Source organism: Bombina bombina, chromosome 4 (assembly GCF_027579735.1).
Source record: "Bombina bombina isolate aBomBom1 chromosome 4, aBomBom1.pri, whole genome shotgun sequence".
Lineage (NCBI taxonomy): Eukaryota > Metazoa > Chordata > Amphibia > Anura > Bombinatoridae > Bombina > Bombina bombina.
The window spans coordinates 569,432,844-569,455,343 of record NC_069502.1 but is presented as its reverse complement, the minus strand read 5'-3'; the positions used below and the strand labels follow the sequence as shown (position 1 = coordinate 569,455,343).

The following is a 22,500-nucleotide window of genomic DNA, read 5'->3' as shown; positions in this document are numbered from 1 at the left end:
TTTTATAGCTCGCTGAGCTCTTTGGTTAAAGTCTTGGTCTGCAGATGTTACATCCAAGTCCAAGCTTTTATCTCTGCCTTATAAGGGTAAAACCTTGTTTGGACCCTGTCTGGCAGAAATTATTTCTGACATTACATTACAGGTGGAAAGGGTTATTTCCTACCTCAGGAAAAAAAGAATAGACCTAAGGGTTGTCAGAATTCAACATTTTCGTTCCTTTTGTAACTTTAAATGGGCAGAAGTCTTCCTCTTCCAAGTCAAATCAATCCAAGTCGTCTTGGAGGTCCAGTAAGCCTTGGAATAAAGGAAGAAGCAAGCTAAGAAGCCTGTAGTGGATCAAGTGGGGGGGCAGGCTTTCTTTTTTTCAGCAGGCTTGGATACACAATGTTCCAGATCTTTGGGAAATAAATATAGTATCCCACGGTTACAGAATAGGATTCAAATCATGTCCTCCCAGGGGCAGGTTCCACCTGTCAAGGTTATCTGCGAACCAGATAAAGAGAGGCTTTCTTAAACTGCGTAAAGGACCTATCATCCCTGGGAGTTATTGTTCCAGTTCCTCTAGAGGAACAGGGTCTAGATTCTATTCAAATCTATTTGTAGTTCCGAAGAAGGAGGGCACTTTTTGTCCCATTCTGGACCTAAAGTGTCTTAATTCCTCAGGGTTCCGTCCTTGAAGATGGAGACCATCTGTTCTATTCTTCCTTTGGTCCAAAAGGGTCAGTTCATGACGACTATAGATCTGAAGGACGTGTATCTTCATGTTCCTATTCACAGGGATCATTACCAGTATCTAAGGTTTGCCTTCCAGGACAAACCTTTCCAGTTTGTTGCCCTTCCTTTTTGCCTTGCTACACCTCCCAGAATATTTACAAAAGTTCTGGGGGCTCTACTCTGTGGTAATGTCCCAGGGTATTGATGTGGCGCCTTATCTAGACAACATTCTAGTTCAAGAGCCATCTTTTCATCTAGCAAGATCTCATACCGAGATGTTGTCTATTCTACATTCCCGAGGGTGGAAAGTGAATCTGGGAAAGAGTTCCCTTGTTCCAGATACAAGGGTGTTTTCTTGGGAGCAATCATAGATTCCCTGTCCATGAAGATTTTTCAGACGGACGTCAGAAAATCTAAACTTCATGTTTCTTGCCTCTCTCTCCAGTCTGCTATTCGTCCATCTGTTGCTCAATGTATGGAGGTGATTGGATTGATGGTTGCCTCCATGGACATCATTCCTTTTTGCTCGGTTCCATCTGAGACCTCTGAGACCAGCTATGTATGCTCAGTCAATGGAACGGGGACCACTCGGATCTCTTGCAGAAGATAAATTTGGATTCCCCAACAAGAGTCTCACTTTCCGATTTATCAGATTTCAGTTGGACAACATCACCTCGGTGGCCTACATCAACCACCAGGGAGGAACTCTGAGTTACTTGGAAATAAAGGAGGTGACTCGCATTATCCAGTGGGCAGAGTTTCTCGATTGTCATCTCTCTGCCATCCACATACCAGGGGTAGACAACTGGGAGGCGGATTTTCTAAGCAGGCAGACTTTTCATCCCAGAGAGTGGGCTCTCCACTCAGAGGTTTTCACATTGATAACTCTCAGTTGGAGGGGCTCTGGAGTTGGATCTGATGGCGTCTCGTCAAAACGCCAAGCTTCCAAAGTACGGTTCAAGGTCAAGAGATCCTCAAGCTGTTTTGGTAGATGGCTCTAGCTGTTCCTTGGAAGTTCAATCTAGCATACCCGTTTCTTCCACGAATAATTGCTCGCTTCAAACAGTAGAGCGCTTCTGTGATTCTAATAGCTCCTGCATGGCTTTGCAGGATCTGGTTTGCGGATCTGACTGACAATGTTATCTCTTCCTCTGTGGAGGTTACCTTTCTGGAAGGACCTTCTACTTCAGGGTCCCCTTCATCCAAATCTGGTTTCTCTGAAGCTGACTGCTTGGTGATTGAACGTCTTAGTTTGGTTAGAAGTGGCTTCAGGCTCATAATCTGGTTTCTTGCAGAATTGCCTAGGGTTATGGTGTAAATACCTTTATTGGTGTGATTCAAAGGTTTTTCTTGGAACAAAGGGTTCCTCAAATTTTGGCTTATCTTCAGAAGGGCCTAGAGATGGGTTTGATCACTCAGTACTTTGAAAGGGTCAGATTTCTGCACTGTCCTTCTGCATAAATGGCTGGCAGTTCTGTCTTTTGTTCAGGCCTTGGTCAGAATCAGGCCGTGTTTAAATCTGTTGCTCCTCCTTGGAGTCTTAACCTTGTTCTTAGAGTTTTGCAGCAGGCTCCGTTTGAGCCGATGCTTTCTGTTAATATTACACTACTATCTTGGAAGTTTTGTTTTTTCTTGCTATTTCTTCTGCTCGCAGAGTTTCCGAACTTTCGGCTCTGCAGTGTGATTCCCCTAACCTTATTTTTCATGTAGCACAAAAAAAATGCAGCAGCACCACTTATCATCTTCAAAGAATCTCTTTATTTCCACATGGTGGGAGCAGGTTCAGCAAGAACGTTTTCAGGTTATACACACCCTTAGTCATGTTCAATCAATTCATTATTTTTCATGCTGATAAGCCGGTAGGTACTTAGTACTAAGCTTTTCCTTTCTCCATAAGGTAGTGTCGGATTGCAATATTAATCAGGAAATTTTTTGTTTCCTTTTTGTCCTAACCCCCCTTCCCAGAAGTAACGTCTTTTGCATAACTTGGATGATTTGCGTGCTCTTAAATTTTAGCTTCAAGCAACTAAAGATTTTCAGCAGACTTCTGCCCTGATTGTTGTTTTCTCTGGTAAGCGTAGGGGTCAGAAGGCCACTTCTACCACTCTCTTTCTCTCTGGTTGAGAAGTGTTATCCGTTTAGCTTATGAGACAGCTGGGCAGCAGCCTCATGAGCGAATTACGGCTCATTCCACTAGAGCTGTTTCATCATCATGGGCTTTCAAAAATGAAGCTTCTGTGGAGCAAATCTGTAAGGTGGCCACTTGGTCCTCCAAACATTTTCCACATTCTACAAATTTGATACTTTTTGCCTCAACTGAGGCTTCTTTTGGGAGAAAGTTATTTAAGCGGTGGTGCCTTCAGTTTAGGTAAAAAAGGAGAGATGTGCGCTAAGCTACTTAACCAAACTCCTAGGGCCCTAATAGATCCTCTAACAATTAGGTAAAAATGAGTATAGTCAAAAAGAAATGCTTAGGAGCACTAAATAGCTAAAGGTTAAAAAGACATTAGGAGGTGAACCAAAAAAGTTATATACCACAAGCTAGTAAAAGCAATAGTTTTATATTTCTAAGCTAAAAAAAATAAGCTAAAATCGGAACATAGAAACAAATGTAACAAGTCTGTAATTCTATAGTAATAAATGTTACTCAACAATATGCAAACAATATAATAAAAAACGGACGTCTCCGATTAGAGTAAAATAGGATATTACAATGTATAATTGCCACCACTAGGAAAGTAGAAAAAAAGTGTTTTTGCAAAACATATCAGTCAGTTCAAATTTCAAGCCGAATTGTTTATAAATCTGTATATCCAAATTTAGGGAAGTGTAGACATATAAGTCCTTATGTTAAAGTATTTAACCAATTACCCTGACGTTTGCGAGTGTCACAGTTAAGGGACGGCAGCTAGGTATGTAGGATGTTTGGCGTCAGTGTGTACCTTCGCAGCCGTTATACCATACGTCACTGGTCTATTCAGCTGCTCCGGTCCTATTGGAGCAATCTCAATTTCAAACACTCCAGGGTTTTTTTTTTCTGTCTGGTAATGAAAATAGTATCCTGCTCTTAGTGCAACGGCACGCTGGATACTCAGTGTATATCCTTTAGCAGACTTGGGGTAAAAAGTTCAGATGTTTCTTCTAGCACAACACCGGTGCATAGGTATAAAGGTAGCAGATTTCACTATATTCAAGCTTTATATGGGTAGGCAATACTTACGCCTATGAGTCCCAATGTAAACTCCGTTGTCCACAGAGGCGTTTAAAACAATTATAAACAATTTTGACTGCATAAAAATCATCAACCTGTTTCTCCCTCCATGAGGGCTTTTTCAAGATGGAAAAATCTAAAAAATATATAAAAAAATCTAAAACATATAAAGCTTGAATATAGTGGAAATCTGCTACCTTTATATCTATTCACCGGTGTTGTGCTAGAAGAAACATCTGAACTTTTTACCCCAAGTCCGCTAAAGGATATACACTGTGAGTATCCAGCGTGCCGTTGCACTAAGAGCAGGATGCTATTTTCATTACCTGACCGAAAAAAAAAACCCTGGAGTGTTTGAAATTGAGATTGTCCAATAGGACCGGAGCAGCTGAATAGACCAGTGACGTATGGTATAACGGCTGAGAAGGTACACACTGACGCCAAACAGCCTACATACCTAGCTGCAGTCCCTTAACTGTGACACTCGCAACGTCAGGTATTTGGTTAAATACTTTAACATAAGGACTTATATGTCTACACTTCCTAAATTTGGATATACAGATTTATAAACTATGACTATTCGGGTTGAATTTTGAACTGACATGTTTTGCAAAACACATTTTTTCTACTTTCTTAGTGGTGGCAAATTATACATTGTAATATCCTATTTTTACTCTAATCGGAGACGTCCGTTTTTTTATTATATTGTTGCAAATTGTTTAGTAACATTTATTACTATAGAATTACACACTTGTTACATTTGTTTCTATGTCTGATTTTAGCTTATTTTAGAAATATAAAACTATTGCTTTTACTAGCTTGTGGTGTATAACTTTTTTGGTCACCTCCTAATGTCTTTTTAACCTTTAGCTATTTAGCGCTCCTAAGCATTTCTTTTTGACTGCCTTCAGTTTAGGTCCGCCTGTCTTGTTCTCCCTCCCTATTCATTCTGTTTCCTTTAGCTTTGGTATTGGTTTCCACTAGTAATTAGAATGTTTTGTGGACTCTCCATGCCATAGGAAAGAAAACAAAATTTATGCTTACCTGATAAATTTATTTATTTCCGAGCATGGAGAGTTCACGACCCGCCCTTATTCAAATTAAGATGGCAGTTTTTTTGTATAGTCCTTAGGCACCTCTATACCCTTGTGTTATCATCTTTTTCCGTTTCCCTATGGCTGAATGACTGGGGGTTATGGGTAAGGGAAGTGATACATAACCGCTCTGCTGGGGTGCTCTTTGCCTTCTCCTGCTGGCCAGGAGTGAATATCCCACTAGTAATTAGAATTTTTTTGTGGACTCTCCATGCCCGAAAAGAAATACATCTTTATTTTTTTAGAATTTTATATTTCTGGAGAAAGTTTTCAAGCTTTGACACATTTTTGATGTTTTATTCCAGGAGAATACTGCAAGTAAGTTGGTGTTGGTGGAGTCTTTTTGTAAACATCTACACAGCCTTGCTCTTGCAGTAGCCTATCAAAATGCTGTACTATTGGAAGGACCAATTGGATGTGGAAAAACTGCTTTAGTAGAGCACTTGGCAGCTGTTACGGAGCGGTTAAAGCCACCAGATATTCTAAAAGTCCAGCTTGGTGATCAGACGGATAGCAAGGTAATTAAACCTGAAAATATTTGGTGACACACATATTACACCTTGCAACACACATCTAAATTATGTTCATTTTTTTATGTAGTGAATTTTAATTGTTAATTATATAAAACATTTTTAAAGTCTTAGGTCATAATTGTTTTTAAAGATTTTAAATTATTTCAATAATTTTAGAAGGTAAGGCATGTGAACATTGTTTTGCAAAATTTGCTTTGAAACTAGAGAGAACCTAACCCCCCCTTTTTTTTTTTTTAAAACGTCTGCTACATATAATAAGAGGCGTTTTTAAACTCTGAGAAGAGGATAAAAGGCATTTTTGATTTAACAAAGCTTGAGTTTATCACATCACTGGAGGACTAGTGGATGCTGCTTTTCCCCAAATGTGTGGTGTCTCCAAAGGATAGTGAAACAGATCCACTATTTTACACACATTTCGGTTGATATTTCTCGCTGGAGACTTATTTGATTTCTCAGCATATCTAGTATAGTATCAAACTACTAAACTTGGCTGTAGTGTAAAACGAAGAGATACTGTTTATAATGTGCTTAAGTGCAGTATTATTTCTTGTACTAATGATCTTGGTCTGGAAACTGGTTTATATTTGTTTTGTTTGTATAATCTCTAACTTGCTTGTTACTTTTACAAGTTAAGTATAAATATTTTATTTTCCTATTTTAGTAGAAATGTTACATTTAACACTTCCTTTTTCTAGATGTTGCTGGGGATGTATCGTTGCACAGATATTCCAGGGGAGTTTGTGTGGCAGCCAGGGACGTTAACACAAGCTGTGACAAATGGACATTGGATCCTGTTAGAGGATATTGATTATGCACCACTGGATGTGGTAGGTGTTTTTGGGAAATATGAGCAGTAACATTTGATACCAATCTATATTTTGATGGCAATAGGTGCTTGAAAAACAGTGGTAGTTTGTATTTACCTGTTAATCTTTTTTTCATTCTGTACAATAAGATACATATTTACATAAGCTGATTTGCAAACATTATTGATGGCATTATGGATTATTTAAAGGGATCTGAAACCCAAACATTTTTTTTTCACGATTCACATAGAACATGCAATTTTAAGCAACTTTCTAATTTACTCCTATTAACAATTTTTATTTGTTCTCTTGGCATCTTTATTTGAAAAGCAGCTGATTAGTGGCTAAATGTAAAATGATAACTATAGGTGGTTGCTCCATTACCTTTATATTGTCATTTGAAATAGCAGATTTTGCCTCCTGAAGCTGTTTGTTAACTCTTTTTTTTTTTTTTAAATTTTCATTTTCTTTTTTTTTATTTAATACATTTTTTATTGATGTTATAAATAGGTAATATCACAGGTTTGACAGCAAATGAAATACGCAACAAGATGGACATATAGAATATAAGAATAACTAATACAAATTATCAACCCGCTGCACAAATAGAAAATCAACCTCAGATTTTTAACTTAGAAGTGTCCCCTTAAAACATTATGTAAAGACAAATAGAATGAATTTCCTCAATGATAAATAAGGGCCTCTTATGGGCGCATAAACAAGAATTTAATACAGAGTGGGGGAATTTCAGGGGAAGAGATAAAATAACAAAATGGGTCACTTTTGGACCCCAATTGAAAATTATTAGCTTGTGGGACATATTTAACAATACCATGAAAATACAGATGATGTATGCAGCTTATCCACCCAGGCTTAGAATATCTATAATAGTGGGAGGCTGTATGATATTGTAACGAATACCCTTAAGACTGCCATATTATGTGCTATATGCATAGCAAACCCCTAGGTAGTGCAGTGCTATTCAATAGGTAATGGCAATGACTGTTATATATGCTCTAAGGAGAGAGGGTCCGGGTATTGACTAAAATGTTAGATCGAGACTAAAACAATCTGTAGGGACCATGGGCTAGTTAATAGGAGGGGAGGTACAGCTAATTGCCCTGGTTAGCTATGGGTAGAGGCCAGCATAGTACTATCTCCTGTATGGTCACTTGGAGGAATGGTGCAACTAGATGGCTAAATATATTGATGTTAATAGCACTTCAAAGGGGTCCTGAATTGGGGAGAGATATGATGTAGGACCTCCATCAGAAAAATATGAACTAAAATTACGCTGTACATAGTGATATAGAAGAACACATCATCAAGTATAATTTCTTATAACAAATCATCCAACTACTTACAGGACAAGGTTAAGGTATTAGTAGATAGGTAGCCCCCAAGAGAGAACATATTTAAAGCAGTATATTAACAAACCTTGCAAAGATTATAACCATAACTGGGTAAGTGAGTTTATAGTCATGGACTTATGTGCATTATAGCACGTATAGTACAGTGTCAACTCTGTAAGACTATGTCTCATGATTCTCAAACATACATTCGCTATGGCTAGAGAATTAGGCACCTGCACACCTCCAATAGTATGAAAGGGGGCTTAGGAATAGCAAAATATATAGAAGTACATAAACCTTAAACGTTGTAAACATCACACATAAGGTATAATTATAACTGGAGCCTACACAAAAATGACCTGGACTATCTAACAAGGCAAAATAAAGATGGACATAAAAATGAACATAGTACACTTAGGCTTATATTGTGTTATTATTATTATTATTATTTTTTTTTTAAAAGAGCAGTGCATAACGCCCCAACCCACCTGTCAGCGATATCCCCTTCCTCTACAAAATAGTGTACAAAGGTGTAATAGTATCATGAGGATTAGCCTATATCTGCTCATGAAGGATAATATAGGGCATTGACTGTAATAAAAGAAGAATGTCCTGAAATTGTCCAAACTATGGAGGTCTCTTGAAGCAAACACATACCTCCCGATATATGTATAGAATTCTAACTTTTTTTATCTGTCAGAAGTTTAGAGTTACTGGGAATCAACAACCTCCATCTAGCCGTTCAGACTCCCTACCTGTTTGTAATACCCAATAGTCCAGTTCGTAGGGGCCCCTAGCCAGAGGCCTCCTCTAGTTATGGCATAAAGTTAGGAGGCTGTCAATACAGATCTCACCCGATTCCCATATGGAGGTGTAGCTGCTCAGTATGAACAAACCCTCTCTGCATCGTTCCAGACAACAGCAGGGCCATTCGTAACCAGAGTCCCCCTGATCCAGCTGATCGCCACTGCGATGCTTCAGCCTTGCGGAGTACAAGTAAGGTGCCGTCCCTTGAATCTCTGTGCAGGTCAAGTGGGCAACCACAGTCAAATATCCCGGTCAGGATTTTCATATGTAGAGGAGTAGCAGGATCGGTTTTCCTTTGCAGAGCAACAGCCAGCACTGTTTCGCGGGTATATGTATGACCGGCCCTCTCCACAGCAGGCCCAGATTTAATCTTTACCTCCGACTTTGCTTCTCCCACAGTATGTCTCCTCATCAGGGGGTGTCGCAAAGGCAGAGATTCCTTTGGGGATGCGCAGGTTAGTTTTCCCTGTCAGTAGGGAACGGGGACCTCCAATATATCAGTTTCCGTCGGGTAAGGTACAGGATCACCAGTTATGATCGAGCTTGTGTGTTCCAAATTTACCCGATTGCTGTTTTGGGCAGTCATCAGGATAGCACATAAGTCCTGTTCAAGGCTTCGAAAATGTTCCTTAAGGAGCCGGGTCACTGACAACTCCCATCTACAGAGACCCTCCATTTTGAAATAAGTGATAGGCGGACAGCCAGGTATCAAAGTCCCAAATTATGTTTTAGTGTTTAGGAATAATCCTGTCACAGGATTGCTTAACCCCAGAGTTTGGGGGGGGGGGGGTAATTGTGCGGCAGCCCCAGACCTATGAATCACAACTCACACAGACTTTGGATAAGGAGATCCTCACTTTTCTTAAGTGTAGTAGTTGTAAAATGGCTGCTAGGCCTGAGGAGTTTTGTGTCTCACAGCTGTCTCAGAGAGCATAGGTTAGGACGCAGTCGAAACATCCACTCGTATCATCTGTCGGATCTCAGTGTTACAGATGAGCATTTAGAGAATTAAATAGTGTAGAGTTTCTGCTAAAAGAATCATATAAAATCTATCTAGTCTCAGGAGCTTCACACAGACGCGTCCTACCGCACTGAGAGCAGGCTCCGCCCCCCGCTGTTTGTTAACTATTAAATATACTCCAGCGGCTAAAATGGATCTTTAGGATGACATTTTATGGTACACTGTCTCTTTTAAAGGGACATGAAATCTAAGTTGTTTCACAATTCAAATAGAGCATACAATTTTAAAGAACTTTCAAATTTACTTCTATTTAATTTGATTAATTCCCTTGGTATTCTTTGTTAAAGGAACAGCAATGCACTACTGGGAGTTAGCTGAACACAGGTGAATCAATCACAAGAGGCTTATATGTGCAGTCACCAATCAGCAGCTAGCTTTCAGTAATGCTCCTGAGCCTACCCTGTGTATACTTTTCAACAAGATATCGAGAACAAAGATAATGTGATACAAGTAAATTGCAAAGTTATTTAAAATTGTATGCTGTATCTAAATCTTGAAAGAAAATGTTGGAGTGTTCTGTCCCTTTAAGATGTGACGGATTTTGGCTACATTGACTAGAGCTTTGCATGTTTTCTAGTGTGTACCCTGGAAACGGCGGGGGCATTGGCATATATTAATTGGGGCAAACCAGCTCTTTAAAGCAATCTACATTACAGGGATTAACAGTTGAGAAGTAGACCACCTCAAATATCCCATGCTGTGGAGCATAGAAATCTGCAGAACTGTTTCCAATGTGTAATAAAATACCCGAAACCTAATCAGTAGCAACATTTGCAGTAGAAGAGAGTTGCGTGTTGCTCATTGTCGTCCAAGGAGTGACTCCTTTTTAGGTGGGAATTTAGACTGATCTACTACAGGAAAGTTCTTCTCAGTGAAAAACACATTTGGGCTAAGAGACTGCTCCCAGTTGGGGACTTGCTTAAAGGGACAGTAAACACCAATTTTCATTTAACTGCATGTAATAGACACTACTATAAAGAATAATATGCACATATTCTGATCTAAAAATACAGTATAAAACCGGTTTTAAAAACGTACTTAGAAGTTATCAGTTTAGCACTGTAAAAAAAGATTAGTTGGAACTCCCACTGAAAGTGGTTGTATAGCAAAAACAGCAGACACTTCCCCCTTGTTCTGCATTTGAAAAGACTCTTTACACAAACAGGAGCAAGCTGGAGTAGGTATACATCTGTATACTTCTAAACTTTGGGGCTTGGTTAGGAGTCTGAAAATCAGCGCAATGTTATTTAAAAATGAACAAAACTATACATTTAAAAAATTTGTATAGGCTTTATAAATGGATCATCTACAAAGCATTTATGCAAAGAAAAATCTAGTGTATGTCCCTTTTGAAGAACAAGCTTTTACTGAGACATTGTTCTTGACTGAATGCTTCTCTTTTTGTAAATATGTATAAACCCATAGGCAATTTGCTGTGTTTCTCTTTACATACCTTATTTATCATTTCAGTGTCCTTGGCTGTGGCAGCTTTTTATAGCACAGTTTGGCTCCCCCCTTTCCACTATTTTGTTGCTAGGCATATGTTCTCCCATGTAATTGTACCAAAGAAGAAGAAACACTTGCTTATATAGGGCTCAATTTATCAAGGACGGACAGGGGGGTACAATTTCGCCCCTGCTATTTCTCTCACATCCAATCCCACCCCTGCACGCGCACAGCCAATCACGTGCAGGCAGGAGCTGTCAATCTACCCATTCGGATGAAGAGGGTAGGGAAGCAGGGATCTGATGACCGCTGCTTGATAAATCGTGACTGCAGGTTCTCTTGTGAAAACCTGCAGTCATATGGAGGCTAAGGACTTTATATATCGAGCCCATAGTCGTCACCTGTTTCTTGTGCTGTCATGACATTTGTGAAGACTCACTCTTCCTCATATGCTTTTATTGCTTATTTTGTTTCTAGATTGTATCTTCATTTGGCTAAAAGATTAAATGAGTTGTTTTTTTGCCTGTCTTCAGGTGGATGGCTTACCTGCTATGTGCTGTCTGTTTTATTTCACATGTTTTATGTTTTATGTTTTTACAGATATCTGTTTTAATACCGGTTTTGGAAAATGGGGAGTTACTGATACCTGGAAGAGGGGATTGCATAAAAGTGGCTCCTGGATTTCAACTTTTTGCCACCAGAAGGTAAGTAAGCTTCCTTCTATAATGCACGCTTCAGCTGCCTAATTACTTACTGTACGTCATTAATAATAGTTGGTCACACAAGGCTGCTGGTTTTTGTTGTTGTGTGTTTTTTTTTTTTTTTTTTTTTTTATAAAGGTGAACCTGTGCAGATGTTTATAAAATTAGAGCTATTGGTTCAGGGGAGCTTTCCAGCTGATGGACACAATCTGTATATAATCTCAGCATGTAGATTAGACTTGGGAAGCGCCACCAATTTGGTTTGTCTGAAAATATTGGGAAATTTGTTTCTCTGAATATTCACCTGCTGCACTTTTTGGTATTTCTTTAGTTTTAAACAAACAAAAAAACCGATACAAATATAAATGTTCTAAAGCTACAGGTAAAAAAGTTCTTATTTTAATGCACTGGAGAGCCGCGTTAACCTGCTTCTCTTATTCACAGAGATCCGGCCTCGCTAATAGGAGGCTTAACTTGGCAGCTCCTAGTACCTGCACTAAAGCACCTCCTATTAGCACGGCCGGAGCTCTGTGAAGAAGAGGAGCGTGGGTTAGCGCAGCTCTCCAGTGCGCTAGTTAAGTATTTAACCCCTTAAAGAAAACAAATGAATACTGATAGATTTCTTTGGTGCATTTATTTGTATATTCATTTCATGAAAACCACGGACTAGAATAAAATGGTGAACATTCTTAATGTTTCCTATCTAGTACCTGCACTAATCCTTAGAAGGAGGAGACTCGGTTTAGGGTGTTGTCTCTTCATTATTTGCTTGTTCATTATGCAGTTCTATTGCATGTAATGACCCTTTAAGACAGGGCTAGACATATTCCAGGAACCAGAATGCTACAGTTTCTAGAGTACTTATCGCAAAAAAATATTTCCAGTGCTTGATCTTAATACGGCTACTGATTTATAAAGAAAAAAGCCTGTTTAAAGACGAGCGTTTGTTGAAGATTTGCATTTTTATTCCAATTTAAAACCTGTTAATTACTGATTTATTTTAAGTGAAGCATTCAATCTATTGCAAGATCTTCTATACTGAATCGCTAGATATGAGTATCTTTTGTTTAATGTCTACACCACTGGTTTTCAAACCTGTCCTCAGGCATCACTAACAGTCTACATTTTGAGGATATATCTGTACTAGAGCACCGGTGAAATAATCGGCTGATTAGTAAACCTGCTCTCAAACAAGGTTATCCTGAAAACCTGGCCTGTTGGGGAGGCCCGAGGACAGGTTTGAAAACCAGCGGTGTACACTGCCCTATTTGTGCAGGTGTAATTTTGGGAGTATTGTATGTTCTCTAGAGAGCAGGGACTGTCCTATTCTACCTTACGTATCTTTATTCTCTTTTTATAGTGCTGCAGAATCTGTTTGCGCGTTTCAAATAAAGATAATAATGTACTGTGCAAATGGCTGGACTTGTGCCTTCTAACTTTTAAAATGGAGTGTTTCGTTTGTTGTATGAAATTAATGTGTATATAGCAGGGCCTATGATTACACAAAAACTTTACTCGCCTGTGCGTGTCTGTATGTAATGTGTATATATCTTATAAAAAAAACAAAGTAAAGAGTGTTAATATAATCTCACAAGGCATTGCCAGTAAATTTGGTACGTATCTAATGCAAAACTGAGTAGCATTAAAAACAAAACAAAAATAAATGGCTGTTATACTGCTCACAAAAAATAAGTGCTTCTGCATAGGGCCAAACAGACCAAAAACAAGCCGTAGAAGTTTAAGGCAGAGCAGCCCACTCCCCCACCCTATTTTACCATACACTAAAAATTACAAGTATATTGTAAATAATTTGACAAACTGATAATTGTTTATGGATATGTACAGATTATATTAATCGAGTAGATCTGTCATCCAAGTGACACAAGCCAAAGAAAGAAAAAAGTCGTCAGTAATGTTTATAATTAAAACTTGACTTTTATTATTCCATTAAAACATGGAGGGACAATACCCCTTAAAACAGTTAGATTGACGCGTTTCGGCTGAGAGCCGTACTACTAGTCCATTAAAAACTAATTGCACACTTAAACTTAAGAACCCCTCTCTGGGCTATGATTGGCTGGAATATTTTTTTAAAACTTAGATACAGGGGCATACATTATAACAGTGCTTGAAATAAGTGTTAGCAATCTTTTATAAAATTTGAACCTAATGTCCTTTTTATATCATAACAATTGGTAAACAATTTTATATGTATATATCATTGTGTCTACAGATAGACAGAAAATCTTAAGGACAAGGCCATTTTTCAATTTCTTTCCCTTAAGGACCAGGGCTATTTTTACATTTCTGCGGTGTTTGTGTTTAGCTGTAATTTTCCTCTTACTCATGTACTGTACCCACACGTATTATATACCGATGTCTCGCCATTAAATGGACTTTCTAAATATACCATTATTTTCATCATGTTTTATAATTTACTAAAAATAAATAAATAGAAAATATGAGGAAAAAATGAAAAAAAAAACACACTTTTTTTCTAATTTTGACCCCCAAAATATGTTACACATCTACAACCACCAAAAAACACCCATGCTAAATAGTTTCTAAATTTTGTCCTGAGTTTAGAAATACCCAATTTCTTTCATGTAATTGGCAAGAGCCCATGAGCTAGTGACATATGGGATATACAATCCTACCAGGAGGGGCAAAGTTTCCCAAACCTCAAAATGCCTATAAATACACCCCTCACCACACCCACAATTCAGTTTTACAAACTTTGCCTCCTATGGAGGTGGTGAAGTAAGTTGTGCTAAGATTTCTACGTTGATATGCGCTTCTCAGCATTTTGAAGCCCGATTCCTCTCAGAGTACAGTGAATGTCAGAGGGATGTGAAGGGAGTATCGCCTATTGAATGCAATGGTTTCCTCACGGGGATCCATTTCATAGGTTCTCTGTTATCGGTCGTAGAGATTCATCTCCTACCTCCCTTTTCAGATTGACGATATACTCTCATATTCCATTACCTTTACTGATAGCCAAACCAGTACTGAAATGGTTATCTGCTATATGTGGATGGGTATCTTTTGGTAATAATGCTTTCATTACTTAAGACACTCTCAGCTATGGTTGGGCACTTTATGTATTTATATAAAGTTCTAAATATATGTATTGTACTTATATTTGCCATGATTCAGGTTTCAGTATATTTCCTTTTGAAGACTGTTAGTTTCATATTTGGGAAATGCATTTTTTAGGAAAATTATTTCTTAACTGGGGTATAGTATTTTTTTCAATTGACTCATTTTTAATTCGCGGGCAGAATTAGGCTCGTGAGGGCGCAAAATGCCAAACTATATTGCGTCATTTTTGGCACAAGCTTTTTTTGGTGCAAAGTTACGTTCAATGACGCAAATTTGTCATTTCCGGCATCTTTGACGCCGAGTCCTTTCACAAGGTTGTGTCTTCAATGGCGCAAGTGTGTCATTTCCGGATGTTGTTAGTGCCAAAAAGAATTCTGTTTGTTTGTGCGTCATACTTGGCGCCAAATATTCATTATTTTAAACCCCATTCCTATATGCCTCTTGCCTTTTTTTCTCTATCAGAGGGCTATGCTGTTTGCATTTTTTCCCCCATTCATGAAACTGCCATATAAGGAAATTGATCATTTTGCTTTATATGTTGTTTTTTCTCTTACATTTGCAAGATCTCTCAATCTGATCCTGTTTCAGAAATCACTGTTGGAATCCTGCTGACTGTTAACAGTTCTACCAAAGCTAAGTACATTTGTTGTAATTTTGTGGAGATTATTTCTCCAGCTGTGGTTTGTAATAAGTTGTCATGATAAACTTTTACATGCAGAGAATATGTCCATCAGTAATAGTACATTGGCTGCTGCTGTTCTTTTAAAATCTAATGTACAAGATATACCTGTGAATTTATAACAATTTATTGCGGTTTCTATTCAGAAGGCTTTGTCTGCCATCCCGCCTTCTAATAAATGTAATGGTCTTTTAAAACTTCTCATAAAGTTGATGAAATTTCAAATGACCGACAACATACTGAATTATCCTCATCTGATGAGGATCTATCTGATTCAGAAGATCCTTCCTCAGATATTGATACTGACAAATCTACTTATTTATTTGAAATGGAGTACATTCGTTCTTTGTTAGAGAAGTGTTGATTATATTGGATATTTAGGAGATTAGTCCTCTTGATTAGTCCTCTTGATATTAAAACTAGTAAACGTTTAAATTCTGTTTATAAACCTCCTGTGGTTATTCCAGAGGTTTTTCCAGTTCCTGATGCTATTTCTGATATGATTTCTAAGGAATAGAATAGGCTTGGTACTTCTTTAATTCCTTCTTTAAGGTTTTAATAATTGTATCCTTTGCCAGCAGTTAGAATGCAGTTTTGGGAAAAAATCCCCAAAGTTGGAGTTATCTCTACTCTTGCTAAACGTACTACTATTCCTATGGCAGATAGTATTTCTTTTAAGATCCTTTAGATAGGAAACTTGTATCTTATCTAAGGAAAGTTTATTTTCAGGTCTTTTTCTAAGGCCTGCAATTTCTTTGGCTGTTGCAGTTGCTTCAACCTTTTGGTTGGAATCTTTAGCGCAACAAGTATCGGATCATGATTTCTCTAGCATTGTTAACTTGATTCAACATGCTAATAATTTCATTTGTGATGACATTTTTTTATGCTATCAAAGTTGATGTTAATCTAGGTCTTTAGCTATTTTAGCTAGAAGAGCTTTGTGGCTTAAATCTTGGAATGCTGATATGACTTCTAAGTTGAAATTGCTATTTCCTTCCTTCCAAGGTAATTTGGTTCAACAGTTGGATTCAATAATTTCAATTGTCACTGGGGGAAAGGGAGTTTTTTTGCCTCAAGATTAAGATCTAAGGGTAAATTTAAAGCTTCTAACCATTTTCGTTCTTTAATAAGGAACTGAAATCTAATTCTTCCCCAAGGAATCTGTTTCCAATTGCAAGCCTTCTTCAAAATTGGAATAAATCCAAGCCATTTAAGAGATCATAGCCAGCCCCCAAGTCCGCATGAAGGTGCGGCTCTTATACCAGCTCAGCTGGTAGGGGGCAGATTAAGTTTTTTCTAAGATGTTTGGATCAATCCGGTCCAAAATCATTGGATTCAGAGTATTGTCTCTCAGGGGTACAGAATAGGATTCAGAATAAGACCGCTTGTGAGAAGTTTTCTCTCACGCATTCCAGCAAACCCAGTTATGGCTCAGGCTTTCCTGAAGTATGTTCCAGCCCTGCAGTTATCTGGGGTAATCATGCCAGTTCCGTTTCAGGAACATGGTCTGGGGTTTTATTCAATTCTATTCATTTGTCCCAAAGAGAAAATTCATTCAGACAAGTTTTGGATCTAAAATTTTTGAATAGGTACCAATTTTCAAAATGGTGATTATAAGGTCTATTCTGCCTTTTGTTCAGCAAATCTATTAAATCTATTAAGAAGGCTATGTCTGTTATTCCTCCTCCTAGTAAACGTAAAAGGTCTTTTAAAACTTCTCATTTTTCAGATGAATTTTTAAATGAACATCATCATTCTGATTCTGATAATGATTTTTCTGGTTCAGAGGATTCTGTTTCAGAGGTTGATACTGATAAATCTTCATATTTATTTACAATGGAATTTATTCGTTCTTTACTTAAAGAAGTCTTAATTGCATTAGAAATAGAGGAATCTGGTCCTCTTGATACTAAATCTAAACGTTTGAATACAGTTTTTAAACCTCCTGTTGTTATTCCAGAGGTTTTTCCCGTTCCTGATGCTATTTCTGAAGTAATTTCCAGGGAATGGAATAATTTGGTTAATTCAGTTACTCCTTCTAAACGGTTTAAGCAATTATATCCTGTGCCATCTGACAGATTAGAGTTTTGGGACAAAATCCCTAAGGTTGATGGGGCTATCTCCACTCTTGCTAAACGTACTACTATTCCTACGGCAGATAGTACTTCCTTTAAGGATCCTTTAGATAGGAAAATTGAATCCTTTCTAAGAAAAGCTTACTTATGTTCAGGTAATCTTCTTAGACCTGCTATATCTTTGGCGGATGTTTCTGCAGCTTCAACTTTCTGGTTGGAAGCTTTAGCACAACAAGTAACAGATCATAATACTCATAGCATTGTTAATCTTCTTCAACATGTTAATAACTTTATTTGTGATGCCATCTTTGATATCATTAGGGTTGATGTCAGGTATATGTCTTTAGCTATTTTAGCTAGAAGAGCTTTATGGCTTAAAACTTGGAATGCTGATATGTCTTCTAAGTCAACTTTGCTTTCCCTTTCTTTCCAAGGTAATAAATTGTTTGGTTCACAGTTGGATTCTATTATTTCAACTGTTACTGGGGGGAAAGGAACTTTTTTACCACAGGATAAAAAATCTAAAGGTAAATTTAGGTCTGCTAATCGTTTTCGTTTCTTTCGTCACAATAAGGAACAAAAATCTGATCCTTCCCCTGCAGGAGGAGTATCAGTTTGGAAACCATCTCCAGTCTGGAATAAATCCAAGCCTTTTAGAAAGCCAAAGCCAGCTCCCAAGTCCACATGAAGGTGCGGCCCTCATTCCAGCCCAGCTGGTAGGGGGCAGATTACGATTTTTCAAAGAAATTTGGATCAATTCGATTCACAATCTTTGGATTCAGAATATTGTTTCACAAGGGTACAGAATAGGCTTCAAGATAAGGCCTCCTGCAAGAAGATTTTTTCTTTCCCGTGTCCCAATAAATCCAGTGAAGGCTCAAGCATTTCTGAAATGTGTTTCAGATCTAGAGATGGCTGGAGTAATTGTGCCAGTTCCAGTTTTGGAACAGGGGCTGGGGTTTTACTCAAATCTCTTCATTGTACCAAAGAAGGAGAATTCCTTCAGACCAGTTCTGGATTTAAAAATATTGAATCGTTATGTAAGGATACCAACATTCAAAATGGTAACTATAAGGACTATTCTGCCTTTTGTTCAGCAAGGGCATCATATGTCCACAATAGATTTACAAGATGCATATCTGCATATTCCGATTCATCCAGATCACTATCAGTTTCTGAGATTCTCTTTTCTAGACAAGCATTACCAGTTTGTGGCTCTGCCGTTTGGCCTAGCAACAGCTCCAAGGATTTTTACAAAGGTTCTCGGTGCCCTTCTATCTGTAATCAGAGAACAGGGTAGTGTGGTATTTCCTTATTTGGACGATATCTTGGTACTTGCTCAGTCTTCACATTTAGCAGAATCTCATGCGAATCGACTTGTATCGTTTCTTCGAGAACATGGTTGGAGGATCAATTTACCAAAGAGTTCGTTGATTCCTCAGACAAGGGTAACCTTTTTAGGTTTCCAGATAGATTCAGTGTCCATGACTCTGTCGCTGACGGACAAGAGACGTCTAAAATTGGTTTCAGCTTTTCGAAACCTTCAGTCTCATTCATTCCCTTCGGTAGCCTTATGCATGGAAATTCTAGGTCTTATGACTGCTGCATCGGACTCGATCCCCTTTGCTCGTTTTCACATGCGACCTCTTCAGCTCTGTATGCTGAACCAGTGGTGCAGGGATTATACAAAGATATCTCAATTAATATCTTTAAAACCGATTGTACGACACTCTCTGACGTGGTGGACAGACCACCATCGTTTAGTTCAGGGGGCTTCTTTTGTTCTTCCGATCTGGACTGTGATCTCAACAGATGCAAGTCTGACAGGTTGGGGAGCTGTATGGGGGTCTCTGACAGCACAAGGGGTTTGGGAATCTCGAGATTACCAATCAACATTTTGGAACTCCGTGTGATTTTCAGAGCTCTTCAGTCGTGGCCTCTTCTAAAGAGAGTCGTTCATTTGTTTTCAGACAGACAATGTCACAACCGTGGCATATGTCAATCATCAAGGAGGGACTCACAGTCCTCTGGCTATGAAAGAAGTATCTCGAATACTTGTATGGGCGGAATCCAGCTCCTGTCCAATTTCTGCGGTTCATATCCCAGGTATACACAATTGGGAAGCAGATTATCTCAGTCGCCAAACATTACATCCGGGCGAATGGTCTCTTCACCCAGAGGTATTTCTTCAGATTGTTCAAATGTGGGGACTTCCAGAAATAGATCTGATGGCTTCTCATCTAAACAAGAAGCTTCCCAGGTATCTGTCCAGATCCCGGGATCCTCAGGCGGAAGCAGTGGATGCATTGTCACTTCCTTGGAAGTATCATCCTGCCTATATCTTTCCGCCTCTAGTTCTTCTTCCAAGAGTGATTTCCAAGATTCTAAAGGAGCGTTAGTTTGTTCTGCTGGTGGCTCCAGCATGGCCTCACAGGTTTTGGTATGCAGATCTTGTCCGGATGGCTACTTGCCAACCGTGGACTCTTCAGTTAAGACCAGACCTTCTATCGCAAGGTCCTTTTTTCCATCAGGATCTCAAATCCTTAAATTTGAAGGTATGGAGATTGAACGCTTGATTCTCAGTCATAGAGGTTTCTCTGACTCAGTAATTAATACTATGTTACAGGCTCGTAAATCTGTTTCTAGGAAGATATATTATCGAGTCTGGAAGACTTACATTTCTTGGTGGTGTTATCATTTTTCTTGGCATTCTTTTAGAATCCCTAGAATTTTACAGTTTCTTCAGGATGGTTTGGATAAAGGTTTGTCTGCAAGTTCCTTGAAAGGACAAATCTCTGCTCTTTCTGTTCTTTTTCACAGAAAGATTGCTAATCTTCCTGATATTCATTGTTTTGTACAGGCTTTGGTTCGTATAAAACCTGTCATTAAGTCAATTTCTCCTCCTTGGAGTTTGAATTTGGTTCTGGGGGCTCTTCAAGCTCCTCCGTTTGAACCTATGCATTCGCTGGATATTAAATTACTTTCTTGGAAAGTTTTGTTTCTTTTGGCCATCTCTTTTGCTAGAAGAGTTTCTGAATTATCTGCTCTTACTTGTGAGTCTCCTTTTCCGATTTTTCATCAGGATAAGGCGGTGTTGCGAACTTCATTTAAATTTTTACCTAAGGTTGTGAATTCTACAACATTAGTAGAGAAATTGTGGTTCCTTTTTTGTGTCCTAATCCTAAGAACTCTAAGGAAAGATCGTTGCATTCTTTGGATGTAGTTAGAGCTTTGAAATATTATGTTGAAGCTACTAAAGATTTCCGAAAGACTTCTAGTCTATTTGTTATCTTTTCTGGTTCTAGGAAAGGTCAGAAGGCTTCTGCCATTTCTTTGGCATCTTGGTTAAAGTCTTTGATTCATCATGCTTATGTCGAGTCGGGTAGAACTCCGCCTCAAAGGATTACAGCTCATTCTACTAGGTCAGTCTCTACTTCCTGGGCATTTAGGAATGAAGCTTCGGTTGATCAGATTTGCAAAGCAGCAACTTGGTCTTCTTTGCATACTTTTACTAAATTCTACCATTTTGATGTGTTTTCTTCTTCTGAAGCAGTCATTGGTAGAAAAGTACTTCAGGCAGCTGTTTCAGTTTGATTCTTCTGCTTATAATTTCAGTTTTTTTCATTATATGATTTAAACTTTGTTTTGGGGTGTGGATTATTTTTCAGCGGAATTGGCTGTCTTTATTTTATCCTTCCCTCTCTAGTGACTCTTGCGTCACTAGCTCATGGACTTGCTAATTACATGAAAGAAAACATAATTTATGTAAGAACTTACCTGATAAATTCATTTCTTTCATATTAGCAATGGTCCATGAGGCCCACCCTTTTTATGGTGGTTATGATTTTTTTGTATAAAGCACAATTATTCCAATTCCTTATTTTTTATGCTTTCGCACTTTTTTCTTATCACCCCACTTCTTGGCTATTCGTTAAACTGATTTGTGGGTGTGGTGAGGGGTGTATTTGTAGGCATTTTGAGGTTTGGGAAACTTTGCCCCTCCTGGTAGGAATGTATATCCCATACGTCACTAGCTCATGGACTCTTGCTAATATGAAAGAAATGAATTTATCAGGTAAGTTCTTACATAAATTATGTTTTTGATTCATCCAGATTGCTATCAGATTGCTATCAGTTTCTGAGATTTTCTTTTTTTTAGACCAATTGTTGCTCTTCCTTTTTGGCCTAGTGACGGCTCTAGGAATCTTTTCAAGGTTCTCGATGTCCTACTCTCTGTTATCAGAGAGTGGGGTATTGCGGTGTTTCCTTATTTGGACAATATCTTGGTACTTGCTCAGTCTTTAAGTTCTGCAGAATTACACACAAATTAACTACTGTTGTTTCTTCATAGACATGGTTGGAGGATCAATTTACCAAAAAGTTCCTAGATTCCTCAGACAAGGGTCACCTTTTTAGGTTTACAGATAGATTCAGTATCCATGACTCTGTCTTTAACAGACAAGAGACAATTTAAATTGGTTTCAGCTTGTCGGAACCTTCAGTCTCTATTATTCCTTTCAGTAGCTATGTGCATGGAAGTTTTCAGTTTCATGACTGCAGCATCGGACGTACTTCCCTTTGCTCGTTTTCATGTGAGACCTCTCCAGCTTTGTATGCTGAATCAATGGTGCTGAGATTACACAAAGATATCACAATTAATATCCTTAAATCCCAATGTTAGATTATCTCTGACTTGGTGGTTAGATCACCATCGTATAGTTCTAGGGGTCTCTTTGGTTCATTCAACCTGGACTGTGATCACAACAGATGCAAGTCTTTTCAGATTGTGGAGCTGTTTGGGGGATCTCTGACAGCACAAGGGGTTTGGACATCTCAAGAGGTTTGGACATCTCAAGAGGCGAGATTACCAATCAAAATTTTGGAACTCTGTGCAATTTTCAGGGTTCTTCAGGCTTGGCCTTTGTTAAAGAGAGAACTGTTCATTTGTTCTCAGACAGA

The 22,500-nt window shown here is 38.4% G+C and overlaps 1 protein-coding gene across 1 annotated transcript in view; it reads left to right on the top strand.

Annotated features, from left to right (window-relative positions):
- Window positions 1-22,500, top strand: part of MDN1 (midasin AAA ATPase 1) — a 1,255,339-nt gene that overhangs the window by 23,614 nt on the left and 1,209,225 nt on the right. The window contains 3 exon segments of the mRNA XM_053710546.1: window positions 5,325-5,537; window positions 6,248-6,379; window positions 11,585-11,688. Of these exon segments, the coding sequence (XP_053566521.1) occupies window positions 5,325-5,537; window positions 6,248-6,379; window positions 11,585-11,688 (449 nt within the window).